This window comes from Antedon mediterranea, chromosome 3, assembly GCF_964355755.1.
Source record: "Antedon mediterranea chromosome 3, ecAntMedi1.1, whole genome shotgun sequence".
Taxonomy (NCBI): domain Eukaryota; kingdom Metazoa; phylum Echinodermata; class Crinoidea; order Comatulida; family Antedonidae; genus Antedon; species Antedon mediterranea.
In genome coordinates this window covers 3,503,179-3,519,365 of record NC_092672.1, presented here as the reverse complement: position 1 = coordinate 3,519,365, position 16,187 = coordinate 3,503,179, and the positions used below count along the sequence as shown (strand labels likewise).

General features: G+C 31.6%; 1 protein-coding gene across 2 annotated transcripts in view; it reads left to right on the top strand.

The window, feature by feature from the left end:
- Positions 1–16,187, top strand: part of LOC140044558 (uncharacterized) — a 44,613-nt gene that overhangs the window by 2,212 nt on the left and 26,214 nt on the right. For both annotated transcript variants that reach the window (XM_072089122.1, XM_072089121.1), the window contains exons 2-5: positions 5,184–5,432; positions 12,895–12,970; positions 13,194–14,152; positions 15,057–15,132. In XM_072089122.1, coding sequence (XP_071945223.1) covers positions 5,184–5,432; positions 12,895–12,970; positions 13,194–14,152; positions 15,057–15,132 — 1,360 coding nt within the window. The remainder of the gene's footprint in view (positions 1–5,183; positions 5,433–12,894; positions 12,971–13,193; positions 14,153–15,056; positions 15,133–16,187) is intronic.

Below are 16,187 nucleotides of genomic sequence, written 5' to 3'. Positions count from 1 at the left end.
TTATGAGCTTCTAATGCAGTATAACGAGGCACCTGAGTATCCTGTAATTTTCCTTCTGTTTGGGTTGGTATGCAGTGAGGCGTGTATGTATTGAGCAGATAGAAGGTTGAAGCTTCATTTAATCAGATAAACACATTTTAAATCTTCATTTTCTGTCTATGCCAAGGGCAATTTCTTCATTCTATTTTTAAATTTAACAAAATTATATGTTTGTTGTTTTATGACGATTATAAGGTATTTGTATATTATTGGGTTTTTAATGATGGTTTATATAAAATAAAGTATAATTTTAAAATTTATAAAATAAATATCATGAATAACTTGATTGCAGACATTTAAGTAAACCAGATTACAAACTTTTGCTGTGTGATTCATAAAAAAAAAAGTTAAAAAACACAGTTTTGAATGGAGCTGCGACAAAAGAAAAAATTGTATTTATTTATTCATTTATTAATTATAATATCTGGCTTATAATGCAAGCTTTGCAATTTTTTTTATCTCCCTGCCTTCACATCTGTATTTTAAAAAATACATAAAGGCAAAATTGAATCGTTATTTTATTTAGGAAATAAAATACTTGTACAAGAATTGTATTGGTAAATTGTATATTGGATAACAATGAATAAACTTGTTGAACAAAGTATAGTACACTGGGCCCCTGTTAACACTCCTTTTAAATTTAGAGAGGATGAAAAGATTTTATCTTTATTGATGAAATAAAATTGTACAATTTAATCTTTTCCAAACAATGGTTGTATTGACCATATATGGGTGCAATAATAGTTATCTTTAATTGATTTTCATTTTATTTGGTAATCCAGACCTTGACCTAAAAAAATGACTAAAAAAAGAATACCCTCACTTTACTCACAATTCTTTTTAATTCACAATTAAAGACAAAAGTATGATTTACTTGGTGGAAAGCAGGGAAGGGTGACATTCACTATTCCCTGGTTTAAAGTTAATAATAATTGAATAATATTTCCCTATTATAAACGTTTTTGTTTACAAACAATATGACACACAAGTAATATTTACTTGGTTAAAGTTATGATAGAATAATGTTTGCCTTTCTATAATATTTTTGTTTACTTTTTATTTAAAAATAAATAAATAGGATCAGACTATATAATTTGTGGCAGATGACACAAGGATCTTTCATTAAATTATGAAAATACTTCCCCTGAAATAAATTATTATTATTTTTGTTTTGTTTTGTTTTGTAGGCTGGCATTATTTTGGATTGATTAAAAAAACATAACATTTGTTCATGAATTAAAGGGGTACAGTACGAAGTTGCTTATTTCTCTCATGAACTTTGTATGACCTTTTTGTGGTCTTTATAATGTAAACATTTTCATTCACCATCACCAGTCTACCAGGAATTATTTTTGTTTGAGACTGGTTTATTTACTTGGCTTATCAAAGTTCATTGACCTTAACGTTTGGTAATGTAATTTTTATAATTTCCTAAATTGTTTTGTTGTCATAGTAGCAATTTAGGTACAAACTCCTTTGGTTGGTAGTGATAATTTTTATCCCTCTTTTTTATTTTCTCTACGTCTTTTACAATATTGTGCAATTATGAAATTTAATAGAACAATTTAAAATCACCTTTATGACTGGTTTACAACATTTCCTGAAAATATTGGCGCAAGTCATTCCAAGGTTGAAATAATTTTTAAAATCTATTATTGGAATATTAAACTGATAAATATCTGTGTACTTTCATGCCATGATCGGAAAGAAAAGGGTAATTATTTCACTCGATTATCCTTCGTTTGAAAACCACTGTTGTATAAACATAGCGACCAAGTTGCACGTTTTGAGCACAAGGCTAGCTTTATGTGTTGTAATTTAATAGGGTGCTCATGAATGGGCAGACTACTTAAATCAAATCATACAAATGATATGCTCGCAAGAAGAGGATGATTCAAATTATATATCAAGCAAGGTTATAATATATTTTTGACATTTATTGTATTAGTTATTTACTGGTTGATTGCAGAGAGAATTGTATATATGATTTAATTTAATTATTTAAGTAGAAAGTTGGTCTGGTTTGACATAAAACATATTCCAGTCTGACCCACTGTCAATTGAGTGTTTGAAAGGTACAGTAGCTAGGGCTACTATATTTCTTCTCTTTAATAATATTTCTTTTAAAGTTATTTAAATCAATTATAGATTCTTAATATAAGTCCGCAGTAACATTTCCTGACACTAACTTTGGTACTTTAGTGCATGCATAGTGCATTATAATATCTGTATGGTGCATTTAAGATTATTTTGTTTTTACTTGATCTTGAAAATGGTTCCATGATGCGAAACACTCATCTCTCTCTTTGTTCTTCGTTGCTAATTCTGAATTTTAATTGTTATTAAAAATAATAAGATTTAAGCCTTTTGTTTTACATACTATACTTTAGCATTAATCTACATTTTTCTAGAGCTACAGTGTTTTTAAACTCTTCAGGCGAAATGCCACCCATTCCATCAAGTATCACCACCTGAAAATTATAACATAACATAGTTACTTTGTTTACTATCTAACATCAAATAACCCAAAACAGTACATAGTTGAAATGTGCCTGTTCTGGTAACTTTTGTCAGACCATCGCATCTAAAAAGCTTTTAACCGGGGCCTTAGTAAGACAACCAAGCCCCCAGGGTCTTTGCGGTATCTACCTACAGACTGTTTACCACTATAGTAAAGCTATATAAACAAACTTGTACTAAAGAATTTCTGGGAAAAAACTAGAGATATTGGTCTATTAATAAAACTAATATCTAGGAGTGAGTTGTCATAGCAATGGATGTTTTAGCTTGATTTTGTGTTTAGGTTTGTGTAGTTTTTATGACAGCTGATGTCATACAGTTTATTGTATTGCTTCAGGTAGTTTAGAAATAGTATTTAAAAGTTTAAAGATAGTCAAATTTGGTTAGTTCACTGTGTTTTAAGTCTGGCAGCTTTAATCTAGTGGAAGGGTTGGATTTTCAGGATATACCATACATGTGATTATGTAAAGGTAGGTAGCTTGTGTTATGTATCCTAAACTATCCTATCCCCAACAAGGGATATCATAAATGACGCCTGACCTTATAGTATGAGAACAAGAGTTTATTGGAAATGAGTCAATTATGAAAGAAAAAAAACTATTATTAAATCATTCATATAACCTCTAAAAACAATTATAAATGTTTCCAAATGTTGTTTGTTCCATAATACAGCAGTACCAACTGGTTAGATTTGAATGTACTGTGGGCCTACTTATTTATGCAACTATTCAGTTTTAATTGGTAGTGGCACAAAATCATGTTACTAATTTACCAAGATTTGTAGCCAGAAGCAAAGGTCATTGTTAATTGGTCTTTAATTGAAACTTGACCTGCTTTGTCTGTCATCATAGCCAATCAAAGTAACACTTGCAGGGTGTTAAGATCTGCAATATTTAAACAAAATTGTTATTACACTCAATGCACTTTTAATTGTTTGTTTGTTTGTTTGTTTATTAAATCTTTTCCACACACATCAATGTACATTTTACTTAAATATTTAGATTTTAAAAAAGTATGATGAGAGTGGAAGGTGACCAAATAAGTTGAAAACTTTAGGATATGGTCACCTTCGTTAATCATCAGAACGGTATTTAGTTTGGATACCCAGACGAGCACACGGGAGAAAAATTATCACTTAAACAATAATTACAGATAAATATACGAAATTGATTATACAAATGAAGCATTCAAGTTAGAAACCATTAATTGATTACAGACCGACCAAGTTAAGTTGGACGCATCAAAAATAATATTTAAAAACATAATAAATAAATAAATAAAATTAAGAAATATAGTAAACAATTATACTAGTATTTAATACTTATCATCTTCAAATTTGTGTTTGAACATCAAATGGTACTGTACCCTACTGTATATGTATTGTTACAGTAATTACTGTACAATGATAGTCTACTTTGTTACAAACAATGGTACAAAAATCACCGCCAAAGGCGTTTAATATTACAAATTGATTTTCATATTAGCATTTGTTCCGTCTCATTTCTCCCAGCAAACTGACTTAGTTAATACTTGTGTTTCTAAACCATCAGACCAACTATTAATCTTTTCACGTGGTCGTAATAAAAATTAAAGACAATATTGTTATTTTACTATATAAATTTACCAGTGGACAAGCTAGAATGTAGATACTATGTAATTGATACTACTACAGTACTGTATGTAACAATTTGTATGCAAAGATTTAATACTTTGAAACTGTAATACTGTAGGACATTTGTACAATACTGATTAAACAAAGATTGTACTATACTGGATACATTAACTTCTTTAATCATCTTTATTGTGGGCGGAAGAAGTTTCATATCATGGTCAACATTTTTATGATGTATGCATTTTAACAGGTGATTATTAAGAAATACTTAAATTGCGTAGGACAGGATCTTGAAGTGGGTCATGTGGTTGGCCCTCTGTGGTTGAGGTGAATCACAAATTAGAGGTGTCTGGTATCAAAGTAGGTAGAACTCCTGCTTTGCTGTTAACCACTACTGTGTGTTCACTTTCTTTCTGAAGTTTGTTAGTGATAGTCTTATTAGCGGAAAGTCAATTTGAACAGTAAGTATACACAATACTGGTATTATTGTGTTGGGTTCAATATTTTAAGGTATTATTTGTCATTAGTGAATTAGTGAAAGGTTGTGTTGGTGATAATTCGCAATACTTTATTGGTGCTCTGTCTCAATATTTAAAAGTGTCAATGATTGTATCTTTACTGTAGAACTCCTCCTGACATCACTATTCAGGATACACCTTTAAAATGGACACCGTTTAAAGGGACATTCCTGTGAAATTAACAAATGCCGATTATAGGCCTATATTTTTCACTACGGCAAACTCCTATTCAAGCTTGGTTCCCACTAGGACTCAACGCAAGGACGTAGATGCAACGCAAGCGAGTTGACTAACTAATAACAAGCGACAGTTTGAATAATCCATCGCTTGTGATTGGACAAATCCCTTACGTTGCGTTGCGTCTCTAGTGGGAACCACGCATTAGGGAACACCCTATAAAGGGACACTGTATTGGTTTCTGAAAATGTCCCCTCAATAGGGAGAGAGTTCACTTAATTTTAATTTAATCTTGTTATCTAATTGTAATTTTTCAGCTAAAAAGTTGTAAAGATATTTCTGAGAGGTGCTACATACGAGCAGCTATACGCAGGATGTCTAACCCCGCTACTACAGACGTTGCCGTCACTCAAGCTAAGATGAAGCGTAAACGTGGAAGTGTGGATCTTCTGGAAGATCGTGTGAATAAACTGATGGAAGAGGAAGCAAAGGAAAGGGAGAAAAAGCTAGAAAAACTTGAGGAAATAATTAAAGGAATTACAGAGGAAGAAGAACTAAGATCTATGGTAAGTTTCAACATGTTTGAGGTGATAGTCAGGGGCGCAGCCAGCAAAGAAATAAAGGGGGGTCAACCAATATGTGAGTATTTTGCGAGCGAAGCGAGCAACTATGTGCTGGGGGACAGGGGGCCGCCAAGGTCCCACGGTTGGAATCCAGGGGGGCGAAGCTCCGTGTGTATGTGGGACTCTTCATACCCATCCGTATTATACGCATTACACTAACATATTTATCGCCTGTATGTAAATAATATTTTGTTCGCTTCCATCGCTGAAGATCGGAATGAAGATGTTTGTGTCTTGGCAGATCATCATACCAAAATTCATAGAATATTTTAAAGCATGGCCTGTTATCGGCAGAAAGACGTGTTTTTAACTTGGTTTGTAAATGATCAAGAAGTTGAATTGGTAATACTTCCACGGTGTCTCCAGGATGATTTGATCTGTATTGTTGTCTCATGTTTTTATTTTTTTTTCCAAAAAAAAAGGGGGTTATTTACCTTTTGGACTTAGCCACTCCTCAAGTAAATCCCATCATTAACCATGTGACTTAAATGACCATACATTCACTATTTATCCAGTTGACTTTATACCCTCATCTAGAACACTATGAGGTCACAGAATGTGACCCACTTTCCCCTTCTTCTATCCATGGTCCTAGTTTCTTCCTACAAAATACTATTACATGATTTGATTGTCATGCAGTATGCAGTAATTGGTTATTTTCCCAAATAACAAATATATGCCCTATGTTGGCCCCATTTTTCACCTTTATCCTCTGTCTTGTCATCAACCTGTATTGTACATGTATTCATTTCTATACTGTTTATTTTTCTGCTGATCATTGAGTGGTTTTTATGTTGGTATTGGAATCATCTCAAGTTTTATAATGATTTGTGTGTGGACCTTTATTATTAAAGTTTGGTCTAAAACTACACCATCGTCATGGGAATTTATCACCCTATAAGAATAGTTATAGATCCTGTAAATATTTTACAATTTCCTGCTTTTTAAAATTTATTTAAAAAAATTTCATATGCATTCAACAGTGAGTAAATCCCCAATTATAGGATGGATAGACTTGTTATTAATTTATCGTGTTTATTAATGATCTTGAATCAAGCTGAGGAAGTAGAAATATGTCTGCTTACTTAGTGTTACATAATAGGCCTACTTATTCATCTGTATTATTATCAAAATAAAATTTCCTTAAAGTAGTTGTTTACCTTTTCCAGATTTAATGTAAACAATGTACTATATTAATGATAAACAATATTCTTTCTAATGTTCATATGCGAGGGAAGATTATTTTTTAGTACAGTAGTGCACGTAATACTACCAGCCTGCTCAATACTATGTATTTGCAGTCACAGTTTAGTCCAATACATTTTTAATAATCTAAATGTCTCCCTTCCCATTAGTTTACAAGAAAACCTTGAATATTAAAACTAAAGTTGTTTAAAAATTATTTTAAAAAGTGTTACATTCATGCATTAAATATAAAAGTTGTGTATTATTCAACAATTTTGGTGAATAAATATTTAAAACTCTTGCAGTATGTCAAAATATTTCTATTACCAGAGCTATATTTAGACCTGCTATAACAAGATTTCATTTTTATTGGCAGGGATGATTCAATAAATTGAGAATGTTTAAATTGAAAGAAGTGAAATTAAAATGTAATCGCTAAGAATCAACAAGATTTAACATAATTGAAGGTGGCTTAGGATAGGATTCCAACATTTGTAGCTAGTTAATATTTACCGGTGTTGGCAGGGGGTGCTTGGTAACACAATTGTAGCACGTATTGTGCCTTTCTGTACTTTGTGATACTGTTGCTTATTGCTTTGTCATGGAATTGAATTATACTGTGTTGTATACTGTCCCAAACGCTATTGTATTCCCTGATCATAAAATACATACACGTGTTACCTGAGCCTAATTTTCTTGTGGAATCCACCCACATTTGGGACACCTATTTAGAGGACATCCCTATTAAGGGACAGGTTGTTGGGTGCTGAGGTGTCCCCTTTTGTAGTAAGGGTCTACAGTACTATACAGCCTAAAGGCCAATTTACACAGATGAGCAGTATCGGTAATAAAAATATAGAATCTCTTTTATTTATTTATTTATTCAATATAGATTCTGTATATTTATATATATATATTTATTTTTTTATCTTTTTTAATTTTGTGTTTCATAGTTTATTTTGTATTTACTGTTTGTATTGTTTGAGGATCCCTGGTGATCAGCTGATGCTGGATGGACCACCCTCATTAAATATTGTTGAAATAAAATAAAAAAAAAATCGTAATCACAGCACAAGGCTGAATTAATAATAATAATACCACATTTATATAGCGCCCTTTCATGAGTAATCATGCTCAAAGGCGCTTTACAAGCATTATTACCCCAGTATTTTTTGGGATCAAACACGTATGGAAACATACTCCCATTATGCAGCCGGTAACCAGCGCAAAGTTGTGTCTAGATCTAACTGGGTACCCATTTATACACCTGGGTGAAGAGAGGCAGCGTAAGTAAAGTATCTTGCCTACGGATACAAGCAATGCGGCAAGAGTTGGATTCGAACCTAGGTCTGACGATCGGTAGTCCAACGTCCAACACACTGCGCCACACGCTCTTACACAAGGCTGAATTAAAACAGTATTAACATGATAATGTACACATCAAAAGGACAAAAAATCTAAACAATTACAAACATGTATGTTATTCCTTATGAACATTTACACACAACGCGGAGCGGACGGACGGCCAGTTTTTCTGCTCAGGATAGATACATATTTTATTTGGGACAAGCTACCCCGCTTACTGTTACCACTTGTCTGTAAATTGGCCTTAAGTGTACATGTAGGAACCTCGTTCACAAATTTCCTAGGTTCTGACAAATTAAATTCATCTAATATACTTTCTCTTTTTGCCTATATTAGGGCCGAAAAAGTAAAATAATGACAAAAACTAATCAAATTTACTGTCATTTTAGGTAATAGGTTAACACCTTTTCCCCTATCTGTGGAAGTAGATATTTCCTCTTTTTATTCTGGTTACCAGCAATTACGATCAGGTGTACACAGGTGTAGGGTTGCAACAGGTGCACGATTTCATTGCTATTGATGAGCAACTTTTTTTACAAGATATTGACTTTATGAAATAATGGATGGTTCGTTCTCATGCCCTTTGTTCACTATCCAACCAGGTGTCAATGCAACTTTAAAAGAATTTGATTTGATTTTTATTTATACTGTACCTACTATGGTTTCAAATTTATAATATAATATAAAAATAATAATATTTACAAACTATTATTTATGTTTGTTTATAATATTTCATAACAATCTAAATTGAAATATATATATATGTATAATGAAACCAAAGGCAAATTACTGAAAAAATGACAATTCTGTGGGTATCAGTGGCTGGATCTCAATATAGATACAAAAAAAAAGCGAAAAAAACAATCAAATTATATGTATAATGAAAGAAATCTTTCATTGCAATTTTCAATATAAAACATACAGTAGTCTTCTTTCAGTTTCAACAGCATAGAGTCAGGGCTGACCCCCCTCTAAATTTTGCAAATTTTAGGACATTTTTAGGCAAAAGATAGGTCATCTATTTATTAAGTTCAGCACTACATTTCTCTACTTTAGTATTTTTTCAAAATCCTGGATCCGCCACTGACAGGAGATTCTAAGGAAAATGAGGGTTGAAAGGGGGGCATGTATTAATGGTAAATTTGATAAAATAGCCGAGTCTACATAGGTTTACCTACCTATTCAATGTCATAACATAAAACATGGTACAACGGTACAAATGTTTTTGAAGTGCTAACAAGCAATAAGAAACCCCACACCATAATTAACACCTATGGTGTGGTGACATCACATCCAATGAAAATAATTTTTTTCCGAAACATTCTCAACATACCATTCTATGTAGGGATATGAAGCTAATTATTGACTTTAACCCCTAACCTTGTAAACCAATTATGTTAGAGGGTCACTAAAACCACAAATAATATGAGGCGCCATTATTTTATTCAAATTTTCATTGTCCTCTATTAAAGAATACTATATTAATTTATTACGATACGTCTGCTGTATAAGAAAATATATATTTTTTAAACCAACAACAGAACTTTTTTTCCCCATTCCAACTGTATTTTGGCCCCATTCCAAATATTTTGGCATATTCTCTCCTTAATTGTAAACTACTAATATGCCTTGTTTTCTTAAATAACACAAGCTTTGTTATTACAAATTTATCTTTTCCAGATGTCAAGAAATTATTCCTTTGCTTTGTCTACACTAAAAAACTTTATCATTTATGTGACAACAAATTGTCCGTACCCAAATAGTGATATGCTTAAATATGGTAGTGATATGATTATGATCATCCTGTCCATTATATGGGACATTTTTTGTCACATAAAGTTTATGTAAAGGATAGTACATTAGGTTAAATTGTTTAATCCCTGAGGCCACTTGTATTTCAAATCCTAGACCAGACCACCACTGATACCCAAAAACACTTACTTACTGTATCGTCAGCTGTCGCATTGCCTTGTCCACCCAAGCAAAATTCTGTCTCTGCATTATAACATTAATAAAACTAAACATATAAATGTTTTGACATTGGGTTTTGACCCGCATTTATTAACCTTTGACCCAATGCGATTATGATTTGTGCAAGTTGTCTGGCTGTTAAACTTTGATCCAGTTTGAATATCCTGGGTTCATGTTGTATTAAACGTAATTTGATATTTTTTTACTAGGCACCATTAAATCAATAAATTACTTTTTTAACTGCATTTTCTCTGGCAGAAACAAGCCCTAACAAAGTATTGGAACTTTCTTTGAACTTAAGTATCAGACAGTAAGACCATGACATTGGGATTATTAGTTTATCCATAATTGATCCTTATGGATTATGTCTTCCCATTGAAAGCATAATTTTGTTAATCCATAAGGAATTGGAACATGTTTTTTGGTCGTTTAAGAGTAGTCATTTATGTTTGTCTGTGTATAATGCTGGAGTTTTCTTGTTTCATGGTCATTGAAAAAAATTGCTACTGAAATTTAATTTGTAATCACAATTTAGTTTATTAACTCTACTTTACTCTCTGTAAATATTATGTATGTATTGTTTTGCTTGTGTTTTTCTGCCAAGAAAACAATTATCATTATACTACAGTATGTATGAATGACTTACATAAATCGAATCTGAATCTGAATCTGAATCTCATAGAGATAAATCGTGAGCTATAATGCTCTACTTTTAATACATTTATCAGCTATAAACAGTTTAGGGTGGTCTTATTTACAGAAAGGTCTTCTTTATTTCCTTATGGCAATAGTTGTATAATATCTGCATTGTTTTATGAGTTGTATTGTAAGATAAGATGAGTAGAAATCATTATACCAGTAACATGAGCATTATAATAGACATATGATGAGACTATGAAATAGATTAGATTTCCTGGTAAAGTACACTTTTTTTGCTTACATAATGGACACCAAAAAAGAAAGAAGAAACCGTTCTATTTTTAGTAAAAGTTTCTATAAAAAAAATTAAAAAAATTAATTTAATAACTTTTAAATATTGCCATTGTATTGTTTTAAACATTGTTGTATTTCAAACTGCAGTGTATTAACAAAGATTTTCTGATTTTTATTTCTATATAAATTACACCAATAATTTAATAAATAATAAATTGAATTAAAAACAAATTTAGCATTGCATACTTGTTTTTATTAATATTTTATAAGATTATATTAAGATAAATATACAATTCAATTGAAAACAACTGCTTTTAAAATATATAAGCATAGCATTTTACACTGTAGCTATGGGTTACAGTATAACAAGCCTTTTTCCGGAAGACCACGGTGAGTGACAGTGGCGATATTATAAAGTATTGAAATAAAAACTATAGTAAAGATATAATATTGCAATGATAACCGACTAAAAAATAAGGAACAAAACAACTGTGAATCTAAAGAAAAATTAACTGGTTCTTACGAATATGTAGTGTTTACAAGGGTCCATTCAGCCATGGTCAACAAGGCCAGAAGGAGTCTTTTGTCAAAGGTGTTGCTACTTGTTTATTAAATAGCATCTTTTGTTCAGGTTTTTGTTATTGTTGGTTTAGGTTTCAACTATTTTGGTATCTTTGTACATTTTTGCTCTACCTTGAAGGATAGAGATTGGCCTTGAGACATTTCACAGATTAGGGGTCTGGTGGGTCATGTAGAGGTCAAACATGTGAAACACATACATATCATTTTAAAAATGATCTTCATTATGTATGCAATGGAAGAAAAAGGAGTTAAGTATTGAGTGCGGGCTAGAATTTTATAATCAACTTGTCCATTTTTCTGCTATACAATACTTCCCTGATATTATTGGATTAAAATGTCAAGTTGTCTCTTAAAATCGTATGAGTATAGTTAAAGATGAATGACTCACGTTTTTACCTAATTTTACTGGTAGTGTATTTTCAAATCAAACCAAAAAAAAGAAATTAAAGAGATTTGGTTTTTTTCAACGTACTGTATGTGTCACCTTCACCAATTGCAATAAAGGGAGTCCATTCATAACATAGCTAGTTATTATATAGTTTGTTTTTAATATAATATCTTTATGATTCATAACCTATTATCCCAATTACCTCTGGTAGTACTGTATCTAAGTTACATTTTTTTTCTACAGGTTTTCTTAACTGTCATAAAATCACTCAATATGTCTCAAAGCCCTTATTAGTTATTATGAAATTGTTACAGAAAATATGTTACAAAAATATTGTATTAGAAGAGGAAGTAATTTCATGCTATTGAATTACCGTAATGTTTCCACTTTTGTGACTAGTGATTCCCTTCCAACAGCTGTAACTTTCATAATATAGTTGTTATAATGGTCGTCTTGTTGTGGTATTGCTGGTGGATTGATTGGTGGTTTTAAATGCTTGACTTTTACCATAATACGTTCTGGGTAATACCAATGTAAACTTAAAAAATAAAATAAACGGAATAATTCACAATGTGTTCTGTCATTTTAGTTGGAGTTACCCGTTTATTTTACCTGAAATTATTCATATAAATAAAATTATTATAACAAAAAATATATATAAAAAGTTATATAATGTTGAAGTAGCAATTATTTATTTTTGAACTTGGTAATCATTATGGCCAATATACACAGACGAACGGTAACGGTAATAAAAATATAGAATCTATGATATTCCTTATGACCATTTACACAAAGCGCAGATTATACATGATTTTCCGCTTACCGTTGTTATCGCTTGTCTGTGTACATTGACCTTTATACAGTTAAACTCCTCCTTGTGCCCACACTCTTTTATTTGAGTCCAATTTCAATACAATACTAATAATTTAAAAAGATACTTCAAATTTTACAAAAATATATTGTTTTTTTTTTATCTTTCAGCTTAAAGACACAGATGATTACTATGAAAGAAAAAGATTAAGAACAGCTGTAAGAGAACTAAGAAGAGCAAAAGATGGTCTGTATACACTTGTTGTGTTATTGTGTTGCATACTATTCCTTCCTCTGGTTGTTTTTTCATCCATTTGTCATCTGATGTATAACCTATTCATCCTTCTTTTATTTACATCCGTTCATTTCTTTGTTTATTGATAGCTTTTAGATGACTGTTAGAGCGCTATATAAATCAAACGATTGATTGATTGATCAGAAATTAATGTATCATTGTTGTGTCATTTTAGCCGAGTTTGAAGCATACAGGCCTACCAGAAGAGCATCTCGGCAACAGCAGCATGATCTTCTAGAAAGTGTTACAAACACTCCTCAACACCCACCTACCAACCATGTTAAAACCACAAACTCTTGTGTTGATGTACCCCAGCATAAAACAACATTGATGAGTTCGATTGACACCTGTCGATCAATCAGTGACTTTACCAAATCAAGTGATAAATTGGTGCTATGTGAAGATGTTACTGATATCCATAAAAATGAAGCAATAAGTATAGACAGAGAATTATTAAAAATTAGCATGATTTCATCAGAGAATGAGGTAATAAAGGATAGAAAAGATATAATATCCGCTAAAACAAATGATGAATTATCAAATGATTTGCATGTGAACATCAAATCAAAGGAACATGTGCTCGATTTTATTAAAAAGCCTGTAGAGAGCACAGAAACTGATGAGGTACAATTTCCTATTCAAGATGAGATTAAAAGTGAAACAAGTGATGATCAAGATAAGGTAAACACTGGACATATTATTGACCAAGAGCCAATCAGTGCGGTCAATAAACCAGTTTATGACCATGCTACTGGTCTATCCGAAGTAATGGTCAGTGAGTCAGATATTGGTATTTGCAGTAAGACGACATTAGATTCTGAAAATACATTTGGATTTACTGAAGAGCAGAGTCGTATTGATGTTACCACCAATGACATTTGTGATGAGAACTCACCAGTAGAATGTACTTCTTTAGCAAGTTGTAATTCACTTCCACATGAGGACGCCAATGTGCTAGCGGAGCAGCCTAATTCAGATAAATCAAGGAAAGATGAAATGGAAAAGAAAGTTAATATGTCTGAAACAGAACAAAATGAGGAAATAAGTAAAGAAATGAACAGTGAACACCAGGAAAAGGATAATGATATTGAAGATGTTTTTTCAATACAGGATGAAAACGTTTTAAGAGAAAAGGTAAAAGTATATTTGTATTTAATATATTGTATATTATTATTATGCTACCTGTTTTACATTGCCTAGCAAACTTAATTAATACACATCAGGCACCAACACCTGGGTTTTGTATGGTCATGGTGCCAGCCATAGTGTTTGCATTGGTGAATATGCGATGTAAAAGAGGTGTACCAATATTATTTTCTATTAAATGCGAGTGGTATTCCTTTCTCCATAAATGGAATAAGCATTTTATATCCACACACTTATTTAATTTACAATTTAATGGTTGGATGTTTACTTTGCAGTAAAGTATCTATTCCAAGCCTTTAAAATCATCCAATTCTATACCTATTGTATAACCTTTGTTCAATCTATTTGTTCATACAGCTTGAATTAATTTTACAGGTTTACAGGTCAACAGTATCCAAAGGGAATAAATTCCTTGGTTTTTTTTGTACAGTGACACTTGCTCACTGTCAACACAGTAATCTGTAACACCATCATATCTCCAGGGTTTAAAAATTCCAATCTGGGAATTATTGCTTAACAAATGTTTGTAACTGGTAGTTTCGTTTGTGTTATCAATAATTTAACAAAATAATTTGTATCTTTTTTGGTATCTCATATTCAGAAGATGCTGAAAATTATTTACATTTTTTGAAGAATACTAGCAAAATTACCTTTCTGGCACCTGGTTAAAAATTCATACATGTTGGCGATAATACTTACTGTAAGAAGATGTACATTTTTGCATACACAAAGACATTTTTGTTTTTCAATAGAAAAAAATCCAGATATAGCCTTGCCAAATTCTATATAATTAAATTTTAGAAAGAACAGACTCAAAGAAGCCTGATGTAATAGTTTTTGTGGGAGTATTATAATCTACAACATTATTGAGAAAGCAATTTTATCTTTGTAGTTAAGGGAGGCTGACAGCTTAAAGAAGAAAAGAGAAATCAGAGCAGCAATGAGGGAGTTAAGAAGGAAAAGTAGAGGTAAGGAAACTGAAAGTGTCATGCTTTTATATGTAAATCAAGAAATTGATTAACCACACTACTGGCCGACAGTAGCCTCAATGCAGCGCTTTTATCATTATGAACAGTACAAAGCTTGAACCCAAATCTTGATCATGCAAATTTGAATAACTGCAAGATGCCCAATGCCTCCCTGACTGATGCTTCCTGACTTTATCTGTATCCATTGTCATGTCATGGAGGAAATTAATTTGTTGTTTCCACATATTTACTTATCAAACTTAAATAATATACACACAAATAAACATTCACAAATTTGGTGTTCAAGTGATTTCTCTAGTGTGCAAAATTAATATATGGGGTGATATTATGGTAGATTTAGTTTTGTGTTAAACAATAAAGTAGTTATTTAGCTAAAATCACCAAGGGCCTAGTTTTTTGTTGGTGACATGTTTGCCATGGGCTCCAAACCAGTCCAGGAGAGCTGTTACATGAACCTTAAATGCATATAAATAACTCGCATATCAAATTTGTAATTCAAAATAGTTGACTAATTAATTTTTGTCCCTTGTTGATAATATTTTTAACTTGTAAAATAAAATTTGATTGTTTCCTTTTCTTGTTGAAATGTTCCTTTCGTAATTAAATTAGTAACAGTTTCGATGTTGAATTCACTCTGTGTGTAGCAGGCTTCAGCATGGGAATAAGCTACATGTACCTGTTGGCAAATTAGTCTAAATTGCATAGGCTTGACTAGGTAGATTATACCTGTTCATGTTACTGTTTATTCAAGCCCTATTTTGGCTAATGTTTGACAAGGGATTAAAGTAATCTTCTAGTTTACATTTTAATTCCAATTATGTTAATACATGTTTTAATGTAGGGTTTAGATAATCCCCTTGTATGCTATAGTTTAAATTGTTAACCTTTGCAATGTACATGATCTGTTTATTCAGGCCCTAATTTGGCTAATGTTTGGGATTAAAGTAATCTGATAGTTCACATGTTAAATCCAATTATGTAATAATGCGTATTAATGTAGGATTTAGATAATTCCCTAGTGTTATGCTATACTT